The sequence below is a fragment of the Ciconia boyciana genome, chromosome 10, assembly GCF_034638445.1.
Source record: "Ciconia boyciana chromosome 10, ASM3463844v1, whole genome shotgun sequence".
NCBI classification, from domain to species: Eukaryota; Metazoa; Chordata; class Aves; order Ciconiiformes; family Ciconiidae; genus Ciconia; species Ciconia boyciana.
The window spans coordinates 41,494,350-41,515,937 of NC_132943.1; the positions used below are offsets into that span (position 1 = coordinate 41,494,350).

General features: G+C 41.3%; 1 protein-coding gene across 28 annotated transcripts in view; it reads right to left on the reverse strand.

Moving 5' to 3' along the window:
• Positions 1–21,588, reverse strand: part of LRRFIP1 (LRR binding FLII interacting protein 1) — a 119,198-nt gene that overhangs the window by 44,057 nt on the left and 53,553 nt on the right. For 11 of the 28 annotated variants that reach the window (XR_012044493.1, XR_012044491.1, XR_012044495.1 and 8 more), the window contains exons 3-8: positions 15,291–15,308; positions 11,298–11,345; positions 9,625–9,669; positions 9,045–9,095; positions 3,633–3,680; positions 404–460 (exon numbers count right to left, since the gene is read on the reverse strand). The exons of 5 other annotated variants lie outside the window; for them this stretch is intronic. Coding sequence is in view for 18 of the 23 variants with exons in the window: in XM_072875422.1 (XP_072731523.1) it covers positions 404–460; positions 3,633–3,680; positions 9,045–9,095; positions 9,625–9,669; positions 11,298–11,345; positions 15,291–15,308 (267 nt within the window). In the remaining 5 variants the exon portion in view is untranslated. The remainder of the gene's footprint in view (positions 1–403; positions 461–3,632; positions 3,681–9,044; positions 9,096–9,624; positions 9,670–11,297; positions 11,346–15,290; positions 15,309–21,588) is intronic. 12 more of the 28 variants (XM_072875412.1, XM_072875409.1, XM_072875416.1 and 9 more) reach the window with 6 other exon arrangements.

Genomic DNA, 21,588 nt, shown 5'->3' on the forward strand with positions numbered 1-21,588 from the left:
GAATTCTAGCTTGGGAGTTTCAGTGTGACAGCATGACGTGAACATGTTGCACAGGTTGGAAAACAATCGTTCTGTTGTCCAGCACGTGGAAAGCCTCCATGCCAGGTGCCACCAAACTGTTTCTTGTCACAATTTAACTTTTACCCAATTTTGTTTACAAGTTAAGCAGTTCTGGCTTCCAAGTTCTACTTGTACCAAATTCAGAGACTTCCCACTCATGGCCTAATTTTTTTATTTTTTTTTTAGACAGCTTATTGCTGCACCTCCACATCTGACAAACTGCAAAACCCTTAACGTGCAAGACAGGAAAAACCTGCTTTACCACAGAAAAGAATTTGCTAATTAGCTTTAATCCCATTAAATAGAGCAATAGATTTTATAGCAATATAAATCATCTACTAACCCTGCTAGATTTTCTACTCTGGGATGATCCATACACGTCTTCCTCATAACCATTGGTCTGTTACGGAAGGAAAGGAAAAAGAAAAAAAAAAAGAGGAGAGAAAAAAATTGACACAGACCCAGAAGGGAATTTTTAGCAAAAGTCATCACTTATGAAAAGCAAAGGCAGACACAGAACTTTTCAAAGATACACCAGAGACAGGGGAAGGGCAGGATTAGGTCATGATTTCAAACGTGAGGCCATGAACATTTGCGTGTCTGTCAGTACCTTTATACCAGCCAAAAATGTCAAGGATACTCCTGCTTGCCTTTTCTGACCCCTTTTTTTCTTGTTAAGAAACACTTTTGCTTCCCCTATTATTACTGCACTATAGCACTTCTCTCTTCAAACGCTCTGTGAAAGGAACACAGGACAAAAAGGGGACACTAGGGATGAGAGACTACAATAAAAGAAATTTATCACTGTAGTTTCTTACTGCTCTGGCAACTAAGCAATTAAAAAGCAGCAAATTGTAACAAAAGAATTAAGTCAAAGTTTATATTTGAGAAATTCCGGTTAGTACCCATGCAATGCTGTGCGAAACCTCTTCTTTTTCACTTTCCCCAATTACATCAAAATTAAAGCCAGACAGCGACCATCTGCCACATGCCAGTATTTTGTGTGGCAGTCCAAAGACTAATAAGAGATTTCGGTCGGTTCAGCTGTCCTCCGTCATGCTCAGTAGCCTGCCTTGTTGTCATTAAGAGGTTTCCTCTCAAAGGAGAAAACACAAACAGGCTCTGAACAAGCGTTTCACAAGCAAGGTGAGATGCTTCAAGTCCTGACAGCAGCAGGGTCAGGAATAAAATAAAACAATCACTACAATGCAGTTTTTAGTCTGGAAACATGATGTTGAAGAAAAGAGAACAGACCTAACAGTCACCTCAATCGATACCATTAAGAGCTCAGATTTCTCAAGCAATTCACTCTTCTGGCACCACTTCACAAAGAGGCCCGGTTTAACATCAAAAATGAGGAAGCGCTCTGTGTATTTGGGGTGGGTTTTTAGTAGAAATTGAATTAGAATTTCGATTCAAATTAAGTTTTGAAGTCCAAGTTTTAATGCATTCCCCAAAACGAAAATCCACTAAACCTGTTCTGAATCAATTTCCAAGCAAAATAATCATATACTATACAATGACTTCCAAGAAAAATTAAACAAATTAACTTAGAAACCAAGCTGGTAAAGCAACTTCTAGGAAAAGCATAGATTCTCTACTGAAATGCAATATTATCACCACACATGGAGGGCCAACATCCAGTTTCTTTTTTCAAGAAGAACTGATTTGAAATACTGCTACAGCCTTCTCACACAGCTTGGCTTCTTTCCAGTTTTTACTAGGTTTTTTTTTCAGGCTCCTTGAATTTCTCTAACACTTTCCTAAAGAATGGTTAAAACTTATCTTCAGCAGCTGAAGCCAACACTCCAGCTGCAGCCTCAACAGCACCGTGCAGACCCGATACCTCCACTGCCCCTGCCACTACTACACGGAGGAATTAAGTTTACCTTTTTCCAGCAATGTAATATTGACTAAATGTAACCTCGGATCATTATCTGAACCATTCCTATGCAGAATTCTTTACTTTGTAATAGTATATTTTATTTTTCCTCAAGTGTGGTATTCTTCATTTATTTTTACTATTATTCAGTTTTGACAAGTTGTCTCCTGTTCATCATTGGTTGTCTCCTATTCATCATCAGTATTTTTATTCTAACATCACATGAAACTGCCTTCACTCCCTGTACTTAGACAGCTAGGCAATACAGACTCCTGTAGAACTGTTTTCTCCTTTAAAAACAGATGATGCTGTCTTAGACGGGAATAGACCAGATGAGATCCCTTCCAGCTGTCTTGTTTTCCAACAGATTTCTTTCTCAACTAACTGTGCATTTCTTTTACAAGAAGTAGATCTTGCCCAAGGTTTCACTTGATGTCATGTAAAGACAGGCCAAGAGGCTTATAGTCAAGTTATAGTCACATCTAATGCTTTTCCTTTATGCCCTTAAATAATTACCCTGCTTAGGGAAATTAAGTTGAATCGACATGATTAATTTTCCACAAATCCATGTTAACTGTTTATCACTTTATATTTCAGACACTTCTAAATGTTTTTGTTTAGTTTACCCTGTATCTTTCAGATTTCAAACTGAAGCCCCATAGCTCAGGTCATTTCCCTTGTCACCATGACCCATCCTCTCCAGAAACGTCTCCAGCACATATTTTTGAAGGCAAATGCTCCAGACAACTCTTGAAGAGCAGGATCAATTTTAATCAGACCTGGCTGACCTTTGTTCTATGCTACATTAGCATGCTAAGCATCCGATCATAACTTTCATGAAAACTAGAACAAATAAAATTGCATACTGGAGTGGCTAAAATATTCAGATTGTACTTGTTCTCCCTTCATGTGCAATTGCCCCTATTCTATTCCGTATTTTCCTCTTGCTTTTAACGGATGCTGAAGACTCTTCTCATTGCCGTTATGTCCATTTATACTTGTAATGTTTTTTTACCTTAGACTGTGGCTAACACTGCTCCTTCAGGCCTTCTCAATCCCACATCCAACCTCCACCTCTCAGAAAATTCTCTGCTGATTCCCAATGTACTGAAGAACCCCAATGCAGCCTGGCAACCTCCTTCTGCGATGAGGAGCCTTCCCTCCGCAGCAGCAGTACACCTCTCCGCCCTCTCTCGTGTACTCTTTCACGCCCTGGAATTGCTCCCCATGAGATACAGCTAAAATCCTGACTGTGTGAAAGCACGTTATTCTTTACCTTCAATCCAGGTTCGGCTTTGCAGTGCTCTAAGCAGTGCCCTATTTGTACAGGTGCTAGTAAGGCATTGATACTACGCAGAGCTACCTTTATGAAAAGATGCAGCCTTTACTACATACATATTCTATCAATATGTCCTACTTCTGTGTAATGTTACAGCTCAAGTTACGTTTTGAGTTTTTCAAGATGTTTTTTATGTACAACACTGACGTAAGCATTTGGATTATACCACATTTTGCAGATGAAGTCAGGCTCAGTATTCTTGCAGACCCAACAAGTCCTGATAGTTACACCGTATCCTTGACATTAGGCTGGTGAGCTCTTACAGCCAACGTATTTGCACGCATTCTCTTGTCCTCTCACAGTGGTTTCATATGCAAAAACCTCTTTGAGACAGTTACTCAAGATACATACTGCTTTGGAGTAGTTCTTCTTTTTGGTCCTCTCATTCTCTAATCCAGCCTGCAGTGAGATTAAGAATGCAGGGTGAAAAGATCAATGAGTTTATGCGCACCCATCCATAGCCAGGCATGCATATCAACATGCAAAAACATCAGTCCAGTTTTCCTCCAGCTCTACACAACACGGCTCAGTAAGCACACATGAAAAAAAAAATCAAATCGCAAAGTCAAATGACCAGTTATTAAAGAATATTGTTAAAAGTGATGATAACGCTGTTAAATTTAGTAGCCACAGTTAAAATCATTCACGCTTGCTGGGTTAAGTCAATTAAAAGAGCTACCAGCTGTCTATACTTACTACATCGATACATCCATGCAAAATCCAAATGTGTTTGAACTATTTCTGTATATAGGTCACTCAAATAGATACATTGCATTCCTGATTTGAAATAGTGCAGGGAACAAAGGAGAGTGAAAAAGCTAGAGAGTCTGTAAAGCTGCTCTCCGCAGTTTGATTTCTGCGGAAACCGAGACACCTCTATTTCAACACAGAGCTGCCACAAGACAGCACTGCTGACAGTACGAGGGAGTTTTTTAAACTGAGCTTAAACTCCCAACCCTCATTCTCCCTTCCACACCCTTTCTGTTCTTCCAAGAGTCAGCTTTATCTCAATGCGTTCAATGCAAATACTTGCTCTCGTCTTCTTACTACCTTCAGAGTTTGATTTTACCCTCCAAAGCAAAGGTAACAGCTTGACACACAAGCTGCAGCTTTGGTAGGCCATGTATTTGTCCTGTCACCTTTGCTAGATCTATTCAGAGTGAGTTTGTGAGAGTTTTATTCCTTTCCAGATTTATGCTGAAATAAAACCAGACATACCTGGTCAAACGATGGACAGACTGTAACAGAGAAAGTCTGTTAGGAGAAATAAAAGCTATTCTGCTCTGTCCTATGATAATTACTGAACTAGACCTAGGTTAGATCTCTCTAATCATTCAGCGCTTTTCATCTGAACTGCGTCACATAGTAGGTAAGTAAAGTAGCATCTTTACATCACAGACCACAAACTGCCTCAGGATCATTTCAGATCATCCCTTATCTCAGATCAACTATCACAACTCATGTTAGCTGCTTCTTCATGATTAGTTTTTAACACACGCTGCAACTTGCAGACTATTCTCACCACTGGGTAGGTGCTGGTAGATTCCAAATGAGACTGTCAAGGCATGAGAGGAAAGAAAAATCAGAATACAAAGGAAAACACTGAAGCCAGTTACGGCAATCAAAAGAACCCCCCAAACCAAAACAAAAACAAACAGGCACAGAGATGTAAATCCCACCTAAAGAACTTTGATAATGCAGGACTTCTTGCACAAAGCCAGGAGTTAGGAACTTTGTCGAGCAAACAAAACAAGGAAAATGCACAAACTCCATCACGAGTGATTAGTAACACAACAATAGTTCATGCTGAATGGTCTCAGATTAAAAGCCAGCTGAGAAGTGGGAAAACAGGGACACTTGCAGTAGAAAAGAAACTGAAGAGAGGCTCGAATGTCTCAACAAACACGGTAACAAGCTCAGTAACAAGGAGGATGTTACTGAGCTTCCCTAGGAAAAACTGCGTGATACAGAGCCAAGCTTGCAGAACTTCTGAAACAAGAGAGGCAGGAGACTTTGATGGGTTCAGGATGAGCCACAGAAAAGCTAAACATGCCCCTTGATTGCAGCTGAAGGTCTGCCTGCAGGAGGCAGAGATATACTCAAGCTAGCATTATATCAACACACTAGGCCACTGTTTACAGTATAGTCAAGCTATGGAGCTTAAATCAATTTGCTAGCCTGGTCTAATCAGCATCTCAGGTGGTTTTGCAGTCCATGCTGATGGTTGCTCTGCCAGAAACATCCAGGCCAGCTCCCCAAAAGCTAGCTCAGCAGATCTCTGGTGCCTGCAGTTCAGACATCCACTTAGAAAATATTCCAGGAGAAAATCCAGAGTAAAACCCACACAGATTAGTAGGGTGGTAAAGTTTTAGGGAGAAATACATTTTGATGTTGGCTCGTTTCATTGAAAACCTCCTGTACAGAAAAGAAGCATACCTTCAAAAAGCAACCCCTAACACCATCAGCCCCTCACAGTGCAATGAGCCCGAGTGCCAAAGATGCAAGATCAATTTTCAGAAAATGGAAGTCTCGTAGACCAATTACAATGGCATCCTGCAACTATGGAAGGAGCCTTCAAATATCCAAAAAAAGAGGAACATTCAGAATTCTCTGACTACTTTTATAAACCTTTTGTGGACACAAGGCAACAGTTTTTGGTGCCTTCTTCATGCTAAAATAGTTCAGAAGCCAAACTGAACTATGGTTCTCAGAGGTAATTTTTTAGGTTGGTCACTGTTAGGGGTTTTTTGCCTTTTTTTTTTTTACTTTGTTGTTTTGAAGATACACACAGCAAGAGCCAAACCTTCACAAATAGCCAGAGAGGATGCAGTCAAACTATTAAAAGCATCTACTATAAACCCACACTAGGAAAATGATCAATGTCTGTTCTATCAATTAATTGTGAATAAAACAACTAAAAGATGTGTAAGGGTAAATTTCAGTTCAGACTAGCAAACATTTACTTTCTTCTACAATCCCAGTGACATTCGAATCAGGGAAGGAACCTCTGTCAAAACTCTTTTCCTGTGCATGCCCAAGCATCAGCTTGCATAAGAATATTCACCCAGGACGGGGGAGTCTGTGCAACATCACTAGAAATACCAGGGTGAAAAGTTTCAACCAGATCCTTCTGTCAAAAAAGGAGATTCTTTGCAAAAGTATTAGGTATTTATGGGCCATCCCGTAAACCAGCTGGAGACCGTTGCTCACCAGACCAGCAGTGGTTATCGCAGCCTGAAGGCGTGCTGGCAGCCCAGAGACTGGCTGCTCCGGGGGGAAAAAAAAAAAAGGTCAGAAAAGCTCCTTCTCAAGGGATGGTGGGGAAAGAGAATGCAAGGCTTCTGTTGTTTAAATATATAACAATAAAACACAGGATCGTATTACAAAAACACATCAAAAGGAATCAGTAGTGGATTTCCATGAACAAAAGGTATTTCAGATGGACAGGGCTCCTGCTATAAATACAGTGCCAGTGTACTTGTGTCTTCCTGTATCAAGGGACACACAGTTATAGTCATGGTTGAACAAACTATTTGTATCGTAATCACCTTCTAAATAGAAAAAATTGACATTTCAACCAATCTAGAGATTTTTTCCCCCTCCAAAAAACACTTCCATAAACATGTCCAAATTTAAGTAAAATAAACATCGGTTTTCACATTCAGCTGCGAAGATAAGCTTTTCTTCGTTGAATCTTTGGAGTTTTAACACATCTTCTAGCTTGGAAAAGCAATTGAATAAGTTTGCAGTCTTAAAGATTTTAACAGCATTTCATAAGCAGTAATAAGGATTCCACTAAAAAGGGAACAAGGCAACACTTAAAATTAAGTACATCTTATGCTATCTTACAATGAACTCCATTAGGAATCATTGAGCAGGCTCTGCAGTAGTAATTTTTTTTTATTTTTTATTTTTTTACTCTTCCAGACTCTTTTAGAGGCATATGAGGTGTTTCACTCAATCCTGTTCTTTGGGGGTTACTTTGTCAGGAAAAATGGTAGTTCTAGCCTAGATAATTATTAGCAAGATTTTTAAGGAGAAAAAAAATAATACTTTTATGACAGGAAATCTCCAAAGAAGCCAGAAACCAAGGATTACAAATAAAGATCCTGCTATGAATGATACAGGTCTTGCTTGTTCTATAAAAATACAACTGATCATCCAGCTTAACCACATAACCAGCGCTACCAATAAGCTAGGAATAACATCAGCAGAAGAACAAATTATTCTCAAACACAACTGGTTTAGGCACAAATGACTCCATAACATAAACTAGTCGCAGCTGATTCAGGTTCAGGACTGCAGAGAGCTTCCTCCATAGTGCTGTTACGGATTGTTTCAGTTTTGTGGTTAGCTGAATGCTTCTCCATAGGTCTCAGAAGCAGTGAGCTCTGATCGTCTTCTGAAGACTATCAACACATGCAGAGACAATAGCATTAGCTGTTCACGACTACTAAATTGCTTAAACTGTCTTCACAATTACAAGAGCTGGTTCTGTCTATGCTAGAATGGAGTTAAGATTTGCACACGTGTATTATCTAGAAAAATACTGTATGGATATTTTGAGGAAAAAACTGTTTGAACTTTTCCCATAGATGAGTACTGGTGCACTCCAGCACTCTGTGCTCTGCTAATCCCTCCCTCCACAAAACTGAAGTCTGCAGATGAATTTCAAATATTTCGAAAGCAGTTTTGAGGAGAGCGTTCACCTGCAATTCCAAAGTGCTTAAGACTTATTTCTGCTGATAATTTTCTTTTGCTTTCCTGAGCTAATAAACACTGATCATGGAGTAAGCTAGCACTTCCTCTTCCCAAATTCTCAGTATCAGTAATGAAACATGGAAGTTTACAAGGTGCATACAAGAAATAGCTGCCTATACCAATGTTTTGGCTAAGTACTTCCTGCAACAGTAACAGTGAACAGCTTTTACCAGAAAGGTTTCTATAGAGTCTCGCACGTTGTGCTGGTGTTCCTGCACAGCACATACAAATCTGACAGTTCCCCCAGTTGAAAGAATTATTGACCTACATGTACTCCAAAAAACCCCTCATATGCCTTGAACATGGAACATGTCAAGACCTTGGAAGGATGATATTGTCAGAGAACTTGTGCTGGTTTTGGCTGGGATAGAGTTAATTTTCTTTATAGTGGCTGGTATGGGGCTGTGTTTTGGATTTGTGCTGAAAACAGTGTTGATAACACAGGGGTGTTTTAGCTGTTGCTCAGTAACGTTTACACTAGCCACGGACTTTTCAGCTTCCCATGCTCTGCCAGGCGCACAAGAAGCTGGGAGAGGGCACAGCCAAGATAGTCGATCCAAACTGGCCAAAGGGCTATTCCACACCATATGGTGTCATGCTCAGTATATAAAGCTGGGGAAGAAGGAGGAAGGGGGGGCATTCAGAGTGATGGCGTTTGTCTGCCCAAGTAACTGTTACATGTGATGGAGCCCTGCTTTCCTGAGGATGGCTGAACACCTGCCTGCCCATGGGAAGCAGCGAAGGAATTCCTTGCTTTGCTTTACTTGTGTGTGGCTTTTGCTTTACCTGTTAAACTGTCTTTACCTCAACCCACGAGTTTTCTCACTTTTACTCTTCCGGTTCTCTCCCCCATCCCACCGGTGGGGAGCGAGCGAGCGGCTGCGTGGGGCTTAGTTGCCGGCTGGGGTTAAACCACGACAGTACTATAACCACTCTGGTGGTACAGAGGGACAGCAACATCGATACACACACATGCACACTTAAATTGTACAGTTTACCAACCCTCAGGCTTCCATGGCTACCCACTGACATGCGCTCATCTTCATCCGAAGCCTATCAAAAGAAAGTATAAAGACAAGAAAACAATGAAAAGAACACAAGTAACAGGCAGTGAGGTAAATGCTGATGGCTTTGATGGAACAGAAGGAAAGAAAAGACATACAAAATAAATGTCTTTTTTAAAGAATCACATTAAAACTATAAGCAGAAAGTCAATGAAATCATACCCTGCCCAAGAAACACTGTCAAGCATTTTACTACAGGATGAATGACAAGCTTGCTCAGGTGTTCCCTGCTCTCTGCTCTTGGCCCACAGTCTGAATAAATGAACATTAAACACTCCAAGCAGGTTATTTCCCCACCTTCCACCCCTGCCCCCCTTTATTCTAGCACATTTGCAAAAGCTCCCCGGAGCGACTGGGGAGAGGGCAGAGAAGTCAGGAAGTGGCTTTGGGGTTTCCACTTGCCTGGGGTGGGGGGAACTTGTTGTGTTTTTTCTTTTAAAAAGGAACTGCCTTATACATGTCCGTTTTCTTAATTTGAAACGTCTAGCTAAGAAGAAAAAGCAAAAGTAGATACTAACCGAGGCATTTCTTCGGGCTCTACGGGAATAACGCTCACTGTCTTCCTACCAAGGCAGCACAGAAAAAACAAAGAGTGAAGTGTTGAAAGGACAGATACACCAACAGAGTGCTTTCAGAAAGCCACAGTGAACTTCAGCAATGTTTAGGAGTCAGTAAGGTTAAACCAAATAACAGAAGGTGACACCTTGTCAAGTCAGAAAAACCCTTTTTTCCTCATTTGTGACCACAACTTTCTTCCCCTCCATTTTCTTCTGCTACACACTTTTATTACTTTTGCAGAAAACTGTATGCAGTCACACCTTTATCTCAAAAAATTCTTTCAAGTGCATCTCCCTGCATCTGGGAATCAGTATACTTACAGTGCTTTTGTAATTAAGCTTTCCAGTTTGCAGTCCTTCAAAATAAATCTCAAAAATCTTCTATTTGAAATAATGTGGCAGGGCAATGGTCTCTCTCTAGTGAGTATCCCAGAGGTGCACAGCCTGGCCCCTTCTTCCAGACCAGAAGCATCTGTGCTCTGCTTACAGCCTCTGCGACACACAGCACCCACTGCCTTTTGCAGCCCAAAGGCTGCGTTAATGCTAGAAATGCTGTAGGATGCATTACGTTTCAACAACCTGATTTTACATGGAAATTAGAAACAGTGATAGAAAACAAGAAAAAAGAAGTTTCAACATTGTAGTTAATGGTTCTCACAGGTGAACTGATTTCTAAGCAAGGGAATTGCTAGTAAGGTGGAGCTAAGCTCACCAAGCAACGATTTGAAGAGACTTAATGGTTTATCCGTGAGATTGGAGCATCTTGGGTAGATGGTTGGTCCGTATTGGCAGCAGGCTTTCAAGAAGGCATAGAGAAACCAGCATTTATGCTGATTAATTATCAAGGGTCAAGGAAGTCAGGGAGTTTGAAAAATTATCTTCCACACTGGAAGCCAGCTGTTCGGTTTTTGCCTTTTCCAGTGTGTGCTACTCAGCTTGTAGGGCAAGGCCACGAACAACAGTTTTCACCTGGCGTCACTGGTAAGTTTATGAAATCACTTATGTTTGAAAGACATTTGAAGTGAATGCCTTCCAGCCCTTTAGCAACTTCTTCATCTTATATTACGGGTGTTAAAACAGTCAGATGTTGCTAATGGCCAAGTCCATATCTGGGATCAACTTCACTGGCTAAACAAATAGTAAAATCCAGGACGTTGCATTATCGGAAGAAGCAAGCATTGCCATAGTAGCAGTAATAATGCATCCGAACAGTGCCCCTGGACCAGTAAGTACAAAAGTAACTGAAGAAGCATGGATAAAACTTGCCCAAAATTTAACTGAAGACAGATTTGAGAAGACTCAAATTGTAACAAAATCCACAAGAAGTAAAATGAGTACATATATTCCTTGTATGACAAGTGGCTTTAACGGGTCTATATGCTAAGCTACTCTTCAAGTGACAGGGTGGAGACAGAGGTCTGTAAAAAGAGATGGCTCTAACCAAACCCTCGACAGGTTTAAGCTGATCATAAGTCACATTTCAGGTGTTGATGCGGACTGCAAAGAATCCCTGTGTTGAGTGGAATTCACGTTTCCAATACATGAAAATACCTACTTTGTGGGATTTCAAACTCTACGAACTATACAAAGCTTCGACATGTAAAAGTTGTTCAGCTATGTTGATCAAGGCCTACCATCCATTGCTCGATGTCTCCCCATTTAGTATCCAGACCATAATATTTCTACAGACAGAAAAGGGAAAAAACAGAATTTAGATGAGAAAGGCAAACACATAACATTGAGACATGCATTGCCAGGTTTTTGCCAAGCCACACAGCTACACACACACAAACATGCCAGGGAAAAGCCACGCCAAGTGCCACCAGAGCCCTCTGCAGCACGTGCCCAGGAAAAGCTGCCCAGCAAGCGGAAAGGAGTGGTTGGGGTACGGCCGGGGTACTCGACAGCTTCTTCTTTCTCGGCAGTGCAAAAAGCCAGTGCTATGGGACAGGAGCAAGGAGCGTAATGAGTCTTGAATTCCTGACCCATTTAAGTCAAGTCTCATTACAAGCCATCTGAACGCAGAACACTTTCAGGATGAAAAATGCTGTCAAATCATGTTTACCGTATAGATTTGTCAAACCGGGAAGACAAGTTGAATACAATACAACTAATCTCCGTGCATTCTTATTCACTGTATTCAGAACTCCCCAGAGCTTCTTTTCTGAGCATAAGGCTTTACGCCTACACTTCAGCCATCTTGACAGTGGTGGTATCACCAAGAAGGATAGAAGAGGACATGTTCACCAACGCAGGCAAGACTGGAAAGCTCTCTGCATTTCAGCACCAAGTGCCACGCACTTTCCTAGTAGGCCGCCTCTTCTGAACCGTTTCTCAGTTCATAATTTCTTTGCACAACATTGGGAACTTCCCAATGAACTTGCATTTCCACCAGACAGCAAATTTTTCAAAGATCCACAAGTTTAGTTTCCTCCCAAAACACACGCTTCAAATCAGGTCTCAGGAAGTTTGCATTTATGATGGTGACCATAACATTCCTGTGTGAAGAAAAATCACGGGCCTAAAGCACAGTAATCGGCAAACAGAAATCCTGCTTAAGGAAGCGTAGTATGTATTTTAGAAAAATTTAGATTATGTGCTTTGAGGTTCGTGTATTTGTGGAAAAAACAAGCCTGTATTTGCCAGCTTTCCTAGAGGCTTGAGGAGGCAGGAGTATAGACAATCAAAACCTTACGTAATTATAAAAAAAAAAACAGAAAGCTGTTCTGTATTACACTCTGCATTTAACACTCACTCAATGGTATTAATGTAATTTTACTTTCACCCTTAAAAGCCTCATTCACTATTTATTAATAAACCAGAACAAATAGCTGCGTGTTCTTTGATACTGTTATCAGTTTATTCCCACTTTAGAGTTCTTCCTCATTAAACAACAAAATTATTTTCATGTTAAGGTCATCTTCATTTTCATCTTAACAGCTCTGGAGAAAAGAAAGTCTGTAATGAAGTAGAATAGGCAGCGGGGTGCTCAATTACACATCCTGGATAGCCCAAACTGCACAAGGACCTTTAAATGCTGCCAGTTTGGGGGTCAAACTGGGAAAAGGCAGGAGCTCACAGCAATCCCATTTATTAGGAAAAATACTAGAAAGTAAGTTTTTAGGCCAGTAATTTGAAAACAGGAAATAACTTCACTGCATTGCAGATTTAAATAGGATGCAAACATCTCTCCGAAACAAGGAAAAGGGGGAACAGTTCAACAAGCTCTTTAACCACATCCCTATGAGAACAGGGAAGTATTCCCCTCCGCTCTCCCTGCAAAGCATCTCAGTGCGTGCTCAGATACATCTAATACCCCTATACAATGCCTAGCCAAATTGCACAAAGTGAAATTTCTCCTAAATTAAGAGTGCACAACATGAACCACTGTTTCTTCAAGCATTACACACTTCCTCACGAGTGCTCAGACTAGTTACTTCCAGGCAGAAGTGTAACATACACAACAGCCTGTTATAAAATTAAGTTTTATGTACATCACATCCTGAAAATTACCCCTGAAAATTATATGAACTCCAGCTGGTCAGGACTGCGTACATGATCAGAACCTACAGATTATATGCTTTGTAGTAAATCAGGTCAGGTAAAGCCTTATTAGAGACCTTCTTTCCCGCAAGAGATGTATGACATCTTCTAACACGAGAAACCAATTTAGAAAAACCACTATGAAAATGGAGAATCCTTTTCTCACAGTTAGGAAGGATCCATAAACATGCTAATAATTTCTGTAAGGTCTGCTGCTTCCTTTTCCTGCCTTCTGTTCTCCTTACCTTCTGACATAGGCTCCTGAATTCAGTTGTGCAAAGGGAGATGAGGAAATACCCCTTACAAGACTTGTTATGTCACAAGTTAAGTTCCACTTACAGTCTTTTCCTCCACCACTTAAAATTACATAGCTACATGCTTAATATCCCCTACATAAAAACGTTAATGAATAGCTTTGCCTTGAGACTATTTTTAAATTATAATCTTTTAAACTGCACGTCTCATGGTGGACTGAACTGGCAGCATTTGAAGTCTCAGGTATTTTACCCCCACTGACAATTCCCATTTCTTTCTCTAAACCAACTGTTCTGTTCTGCCCCAAAGGGCCTGGTCTGAATGGCCTCATGGGTTAAGGGAAGAAATTGTGCTTATCCATTCATTTGGTGTTTAGTTGGAGGCCTTTGCCAGACTCAAGTTCCCTTCTACCCTGAAAAGTGATAGTACAATTAAATTATTAATGACATTAATACCATTGAGAGAGAATTCCAGATCAGATTTGCTCACTAAGTGACAGTGAAACTGCTAGACTTGCAAACTTGCTACAGGATGTTGTGAGGCTAACCCACTTATCTTCTCATCCATGTCAGGACACCAACAGTAAACAACCTCCCTGTCTCCCATGAGGCTGCATATGTACCAGAAGATTAAATTAGTTCCTATAAAGGAGATTGATAACGAGCCTGTTGATCCATGGGCAGATGTTAATTTGAGCCACTCAGTACATAGTCAACTCCACAAATAAAAACAAGAGTAAGATATATTTGTCGTCAAATTAATGCGGTCAGGATTAAATACCAGAGCACATGATTTGAGTAGCTATCTTCATATACATATGCACTTAAAGAGGAAAACAGCATTTCCAAGAAGCACACGCACTGCTGGGTCAAGCGAGTGAAACATGCAGTTAAGGCTGCTGGAGTGCCGGAACAAAAACAAACAGGCTGTGGTTTTAGGACACATTTATCATTCAGCAAGCAATAAAAATATCTCAGGAAAAAAAGAAATATTCAATAAGGTAGAAAATGGCAGGCTTGAAGAAAGATATGCTTTCCCCTTCCCTGCAAAATCTCTTTGGAGCTATTTCTCTATGCAAGTACCACACAGTCCACATGCTGGAAGTATACAACAGCCAAACATGGTAACACAAAACCCAAAGCTCTATTGTTACATAGCAAGTGACCTCAGTTATAGCTATTATCATTATCTTTGCCATCATTTGGAACTGTGAGAAGGAAAGGGGGAGGAGGGAAGAGATCATGACTTTAAACTGAGGTGAGAGAGGATTAAATAATACAAAAGCATTTACAACGCTTAGGTCACATTGGAAGAAAGGCCATACGGTTTATTTACCGAAAGATTTCAAATTCAAACACAGCATCCTTGATTTACTTCAGTGACTTTTTGCAAACAAAGTCATCTGAAAGTCATTCTTCCTGCTGGCACCTGTTAGATGCTTGCCCGGCCTGAAATATTTTCAGCAATACACCTGGCCTTCAACACACAAATGTCTGTACGGTTCTTGGTGACACGTGGAGCCACCGCACTCTCTTATGATGGCTGCTTTGCCAAATTACTCTTCTGCTCATTGCTTATTCTTTGCCAAATAGCCCGTAGAAAAAAATTGTATTAAGTGCCTGACCAGACACATTTTACACGGGTCATCTTCCCCCAACTCCCCTTTATTATCCACCCCACAAGACTATGGGAGGGAAGGAGAGAATGGCATGGAAATACAAAGCCTGCTGTGCATCTTCCATTCTTAAGAGGTTTTTCTGAAATGCTAGCAAGACTCATAATATGGGAACACACACATGCAAACAAGAATGAAGGAGAGCAAGCCCTACCTTCTGAACTTGATAGATCTAGGGGAAAAGAAAAAGGAAAGAAATAAGGAAACAAAAGCTAGCGTGAATGAATAAATAGCAATGCAAAGTTCCATAGCTCATTCTGAAGGGGAAAAAAAAAAAGTCATATACAGCAAAACACGAATACAAAAAAGTACACAGTGAAGCCCTGTAGAGTTAGGTAGAGTGAAAGCAGCGTTTACATTCTAGGCCTCCTCCGTGTGCCCAGCTAAAATACAGCATTCCTGTTTTCATACCCGCCAGGCTCTTGGAGGCACATGCAACATTTGCTCCCTAGACTTTGCACCTGAGCAGAGCCTAACCCCGCTGTGAGCTTAGCACCTCTCACTTTTTTAACCCCCGTCCTTCAAAGTAATGGATGCCCAGAGATTCGCCTAGGATGACAGTTCTGCATCTACCATCCCAATAAAAGCAAACAGCGTTTACTACAGAAAAGCTGTTCTTCTGTTAAGGACAAATTTTGTCCTTAACCGACTAAGCATAGTTACAAAAGCATCGATGCTATACATCTTTCACCTGCGCACAGCACAGTGTCAGCTTGTTAAAAGCCTTGGAAAATCTCTTGCACATATATTGCGAGCATTGGAGGATCTCTGCAGGTTGCTTTTTCAATCTTTAAATGTTTCCATGGAGCCTCACACCAGTTGCAGGCCCTAATAAATGCACTGCTGACTCTACAAAGTTGTTCCATAGTCTTGAATCATTTTAATAATACACAAAAGCATTACAGCCACTCTAATACATCTGAGTTATGTTTAAGTGGAGAACTGCCCTTGACTGATCAGCTTTGTAAATTCACGTGAAAACAGAAAACACGCATTTCTAAAACAAGAAACCCTTCTTGTTCAAAAACACCTAACTGGCTACACAAATCCAGAAGGAAACTGCAGCTTCATTCTCCCCGCTTGTCTGCTGAACACCTAGCTTTGTATCTGTAGGAAAGGTATCACAGCTCTGGTCCCAAAGCCCTCTGCTGCCTTACTGCTTATCTTCCTAGATAAGCACTGATGCTGAATAAACACCAACATGAGCCCCTCTGCTCTCGGAGCACAACCCAGGGGGAACAGTACATTGCTCTGACTCCAATCCTTCAGCTGGTCAGCAGGCGGCAGGGTAGTCAGTCTCCCCTATTTTGGGATATTCAGCGGATCCCTGCCATCCATTGCTCTTCTGGGCCACCTCAGGTGAGCCCAGATCCCAGTGCTGGGAAACAGAGCGTACTTCTTTCAATCCCTGCCTCCACGCCCTGATCAGGTTCCCCTTCGTGATCGTGAAGGACAACTGCAGAACCCAGCTTAATACCTCAGAAGCATTAATTCCTATTCCTGCAAGCGCAGGGGGGATAATTGAGACCCACATTTGAAGCTAGCATTCCCACACACTAATCACCTTGCTTACCTTTCACTAAGAAAGCCTTGAAGAGGAAAAAGAACTAAACCCTCCCACAGTTCCCAAGACTGCATACTGACTCTGATCTTTTGCTTCTCTGTTGCACACACAGAGTGCCTTTCATCCATACGCAGAAGCCAACCACCGCTGTTTTGGACGTGGCAATTACCACGTAGTTGTTTAACCTTTAAGCTTTAACTTTCCCATGCCGATGTTTCACCCATGCTTCAAGGCAACATCATGGAAGTCTTCTTTTCCAAACCCCAATGCTTCAGGCTTGGCATAGCAGGTATTCCTGTTGAGTGCAAAGTGAGACACACAAGAGGTCTTGTGTCCAGGACCCAGATTGCCAATGGGTAAGATAACAACGAGGCCCTTGTTCCAGGCCAGACACCGCGGAGGGTGGTGGAGAGGGGCACAGGGACAAAGCCAAGCGCGTCATTGTAACTGTTCCAACTTTTTATAAAACCTGGAATTTTTTGGTCATCCGTTAGCTAACAGGCATTACAACAGCTCTGCTCTGAAGTGACCGATCTCTCATCAGCGTTCTGTCCCCCTTAGATAGTATGTTATAGGAAAAAACAATCACTTTTAAACAATAATCTGTATTGCAGGAATGCCCCCCCCCAAAGAGCTTAACAGAGTCAATGGATATCTAAGCAATCTAATGTCTTAAATAGCACTTTCTCGTATTACAGTATGACAAAAACTGTGGTTTTGTCCACAGAATTAGTGGCAGACTGCTTTCCTGGTTTCCTCATCATATGAGGTTTCCCACAAAAGTAAAGCTTTTCATAGAAATAACTTTTGAACTGGACAGAACAAGCCAGTGAAGCATGGTTAGATGGCAGCAGAAGGCAGAAATTCAGAGTCTACTAAAAACACCTTCAACATTGTCCCTCTCCAAATTTTCCTGTGCATCTTCACACTGGTTGTATAAGAAAGATACAGATAACCATCACAAATCTCCTTAATTTCTTCCCTGTATAGGCAAGCACCAAGTTTCATAGTCAGCCTCTCCCCTCCCATTCAAGCCACGAGAATTATGCTTTTCTCTAGTTTTCCTTGCACTGCCTGGCATTTTAAACAGCTTCAAACAATCCCGAAGGCCAGCTACGCCATGGGACCCCCTGACTCAGACCAGACTTGCAGGCACCAAATCCTAGCAAGGAAGAAGGGGCCTAAGTCACAGTCAAGAGGATGGGCGAGCAGATCAAGAGCGTTTGCAAGTCTGTTGCCCACATTGACTTGGCTTTAGTACGTTTACTAAATTTACTACATGCTCAAGGAACTGACATGGAAAAAAAGAAACCCACGGCAGAAAGTACTGGTAACATATTTTATTCCAAAGAAATGTGAATCCAAAGGAGGAAAAGTACGTGCAAATGAGTATCCTGGTAAAGAACAAATTTACAAAGCAGCAAAGCCAAGTTTTGTCCAAGCTGTGTCCTTAAAGCGAGAGCTGAAAATGAAGCGAGGAGACAAGCACAATGCTCTTGCCTTGAACTAAAAGTACAGGCTCATCTGCTGTGTGAACTGGCAAGCAAGAATTTTATCCTGCAGATTAAGGAGTGGGAGGAGATCATTCTCTTTTCACTTCAGGCATTAATATCAGCTTAAATTGTGGTCTCCAAGTGTCAGGCCTCAAAGAGACATTTAAAGTCTTGCCAGCAGAACACACAGAAGGTACTCCTACATAAAACGTTCTCTACAATTAGCCCTAATGCTGCAGCTTTTACGTGTCTTGAAACATTACTGTTAAATACTTCTTGGAAAAAAAGGCTTTAATATATCTTACACCAACTTTCTAAGAAAAAAAAAAATACACAGAAGAAAATTCTTCTCTCCATTTTACCTGGTAGCCCCACAAGAATTAACAATTTGTTACTCAGTAAAACTAAGCCAACAACTCCTGACATAATCTTTTTCATGAATTAAAAATAAATATCTGAATGCACACAAGCATTTGCCTCAGTACCAAACACATTTCTATAGTATGAGCCAAACGGCCTGGCTTTAGACTCTGCAACTGTAAAACCAAGTGTTTAGAGACCATGGAAGCATGGTATGGTAAAAAAACACAGGACCCATCACTGCTCTGACTCCCACCAGCCAGGTGGGTACCAGTGGTATGGAAACAGGCAAGAGAGCAAGGACCATCTATTATAATCATCCTTTCAGCTTAGAACGTGCATTGGCATTGCGTCACGAGAGTTCTCCTGTACTGACTTACTATGCATGGAAGCATACCAGAAAACCTACCGTGACCTCCAGATTAATTATTTACATCTTTGGGGGATAACAAGAACAAAAGCAGCACAGAATAAGAAGTCAGAAATGTTCAAGCAGTTACGTTTATTAGATCTGTGCCTTTCTTAGAGCCTCATGTCCAGGAACCTCTTCTCTACTAAACAAATATTTATATACATAAATATAGCCATCTATATATGATTCAAGACTTACCACTACCCTTATCTTCATAAATCAGCATATATCAGATCATGATTCTTGTGCTTTTCTTTCTTCAGCTTCAGAAAACACTTTCCATTTAGCTAGATTACTTTCCTACTAAACTTGTAGTCATGATCTCCTCCTTACCTTCCTCTCCCCCTGGAAAACCAACCAACTGGCACACTTATCTATCCTTCTTTCTGCTGCCTGGCATGAGGTGATGCCAGGTGATGAGATGATACCGCCTCTGGAACACACATGCAATCCTGCCCTACCACAGCGAACGGCAGCAGCCTTCCACAGTAACTTTCCCACATCTCACACTGCAAGTCAGAGTGTTTTCTTCCAAAAGCCCATCTATTTCTGCTATATAATTTCTCCAGCTATTGTTCTACTACAGCAGTATGTTGCTTCACATTATGTTTCCAGAAGAATTCTTGTATTTCAAGCCAAGTTTACTAAAGCTATCCCTCCGAGCACACAAGCCACGAGATGAATAGCCGCGACCGCTGGCGAGAGGTACGGCAGCCTGAGCAAGGGCTGAGCCCACACCTGCAGCAAGCGTGCTCACCATCATCTAAAGCCAAGCTGTCTGCCATGAGCTTCTCATCGTATGCTCCTTTTGAAAGGAAAGGAGCTTATCAATAGTGTGGCTGATGATGAATACAATTTCACATTTCCAAAAGAATTGACTATGCAGCAAATTCTGCTGTCAATTATGTGTGCTACATGAAATAATTTCTGCCAAAAAGAGGAGCTCGGTATGATATCGTGTAGCCCTCGCCATTTACTGATGAGCTTTACTACACAGTTGTGACCAATCTTTGGTGCACTCTTCATGTACGGCTAGCCTACGGAACCAGCACAGGGCATTTTAATAACTTTCTAATGACGTTGCTGCTCATTCTACCTACAGAAACATTCATAAAAGAACAAAACTCTCAGATACCTGGTGCTTTTGCATCGATACTTCTTTCGTAATGGCTACAGAACATTACTTAAATCACATATGTAGCCTCATGATGCAAAAGTCACCGAATTTATTTAAAATGAGGAAAATGAAGCACAGATTAAGAAATGTCATTAATACTAGGTGATGGGCAGGAAAGGAGCCAATTTCCTCTCCAAATCCAAATCATTAAAACACCCTACTTCACTGCCAGCGAGAGCTATACTGCTACGTTTATAGCTTGTAATGGTAACATATGGAAACTTTTAACCCAGACCAACAATATAAATATATTCTCAAGTAATCCATGCTCCACAAGAAGCCTGTCAGGGCATGTACATTGCTTTAAGCATGAACAAGTACATACACATGCAATAAATTTATTTATTGCTTTTTAACTCCTGTAACTGGCTCTAAAAAGCCTTCTGAAGTAGTAAAACAAGTGCTTTAAGTTCTGGTTATTCAACCTGGCAGTAGTGGGAATGTGCTATTTATTCCTCTGAGAAGTTTGCGAAGGAAAGTGAAGATGGCAGACAACAAGCTGTACCGACACCAGTATCACAGTATGTTCTAAGGGGTAGGTGCCAAATCTCATGTTGATCGCTGCTTGGATTTTCTATACTTATGTTTTCTTTTATTATATCTGCAAGATACTTCTGGCAACAAAAAACTTCCTGCAGCCATCCTTACTAGCTCTACCTTGCATCTGGGGGCTGAGATTACGCTATCTGAAAAAAATTACAGAATATCCAAGCTTGCAAAATATTAAATAAATGCATAGTCACATTATGTAATTTATGCCAGTGAATTACAAAACAGATTGTAGTGGATATCTGGCTTAGCTTTCACTGAATTTGGTATTTCAGAGCGACATCCTGTACCATGCGATTTCTCTTTATACAAAGAAGTTTTCACAGATTTTCAAATCACTAGCTCTTCATCTATTAACTGCAAGAGCACGCACACAAGCTTTAGTTTTCGTACCAAAGTTTCAATTTACTAAGACACCCTTTGCAGCATCGGCTTTTAATCTTCAAGGGGGTCATCAGCTGCGTTAAAGTTACCTGCAAATTAGATGGTAACACCACTGTCAGCTGCCATGACACCCATATTTAGTTTGCCACCCAAACAAAACACCCAGTGGCTGTTTACCACAGTTCTTCCAAAGGCTGCTCGGCAAGTCCCATCACTCAGGCTGTAGGCACAGCAGGCAACTTGACAGTACCGATGCTCATCTGCAGTCCACGCCTTCTGACTGTGGTCCAGGTTGCAAGAAACATCCTTCAGAAAGCAGCAACTGTAGCAGAAAAAGGCTCCTCTTCCACAAGCACTGTGCTTGCAGCAATGCTCCCCCACAGCTCTTGCTCCTGGTGTGTTTACAGGTACATCTAACCCTGCTGAGGCTCCAGGGTGCTACGACACATCCAGACCTGCCTCAACTAGACGAGACACTCCAGCACAAAGCTGAGCACAGGCAAACTGCCCAAG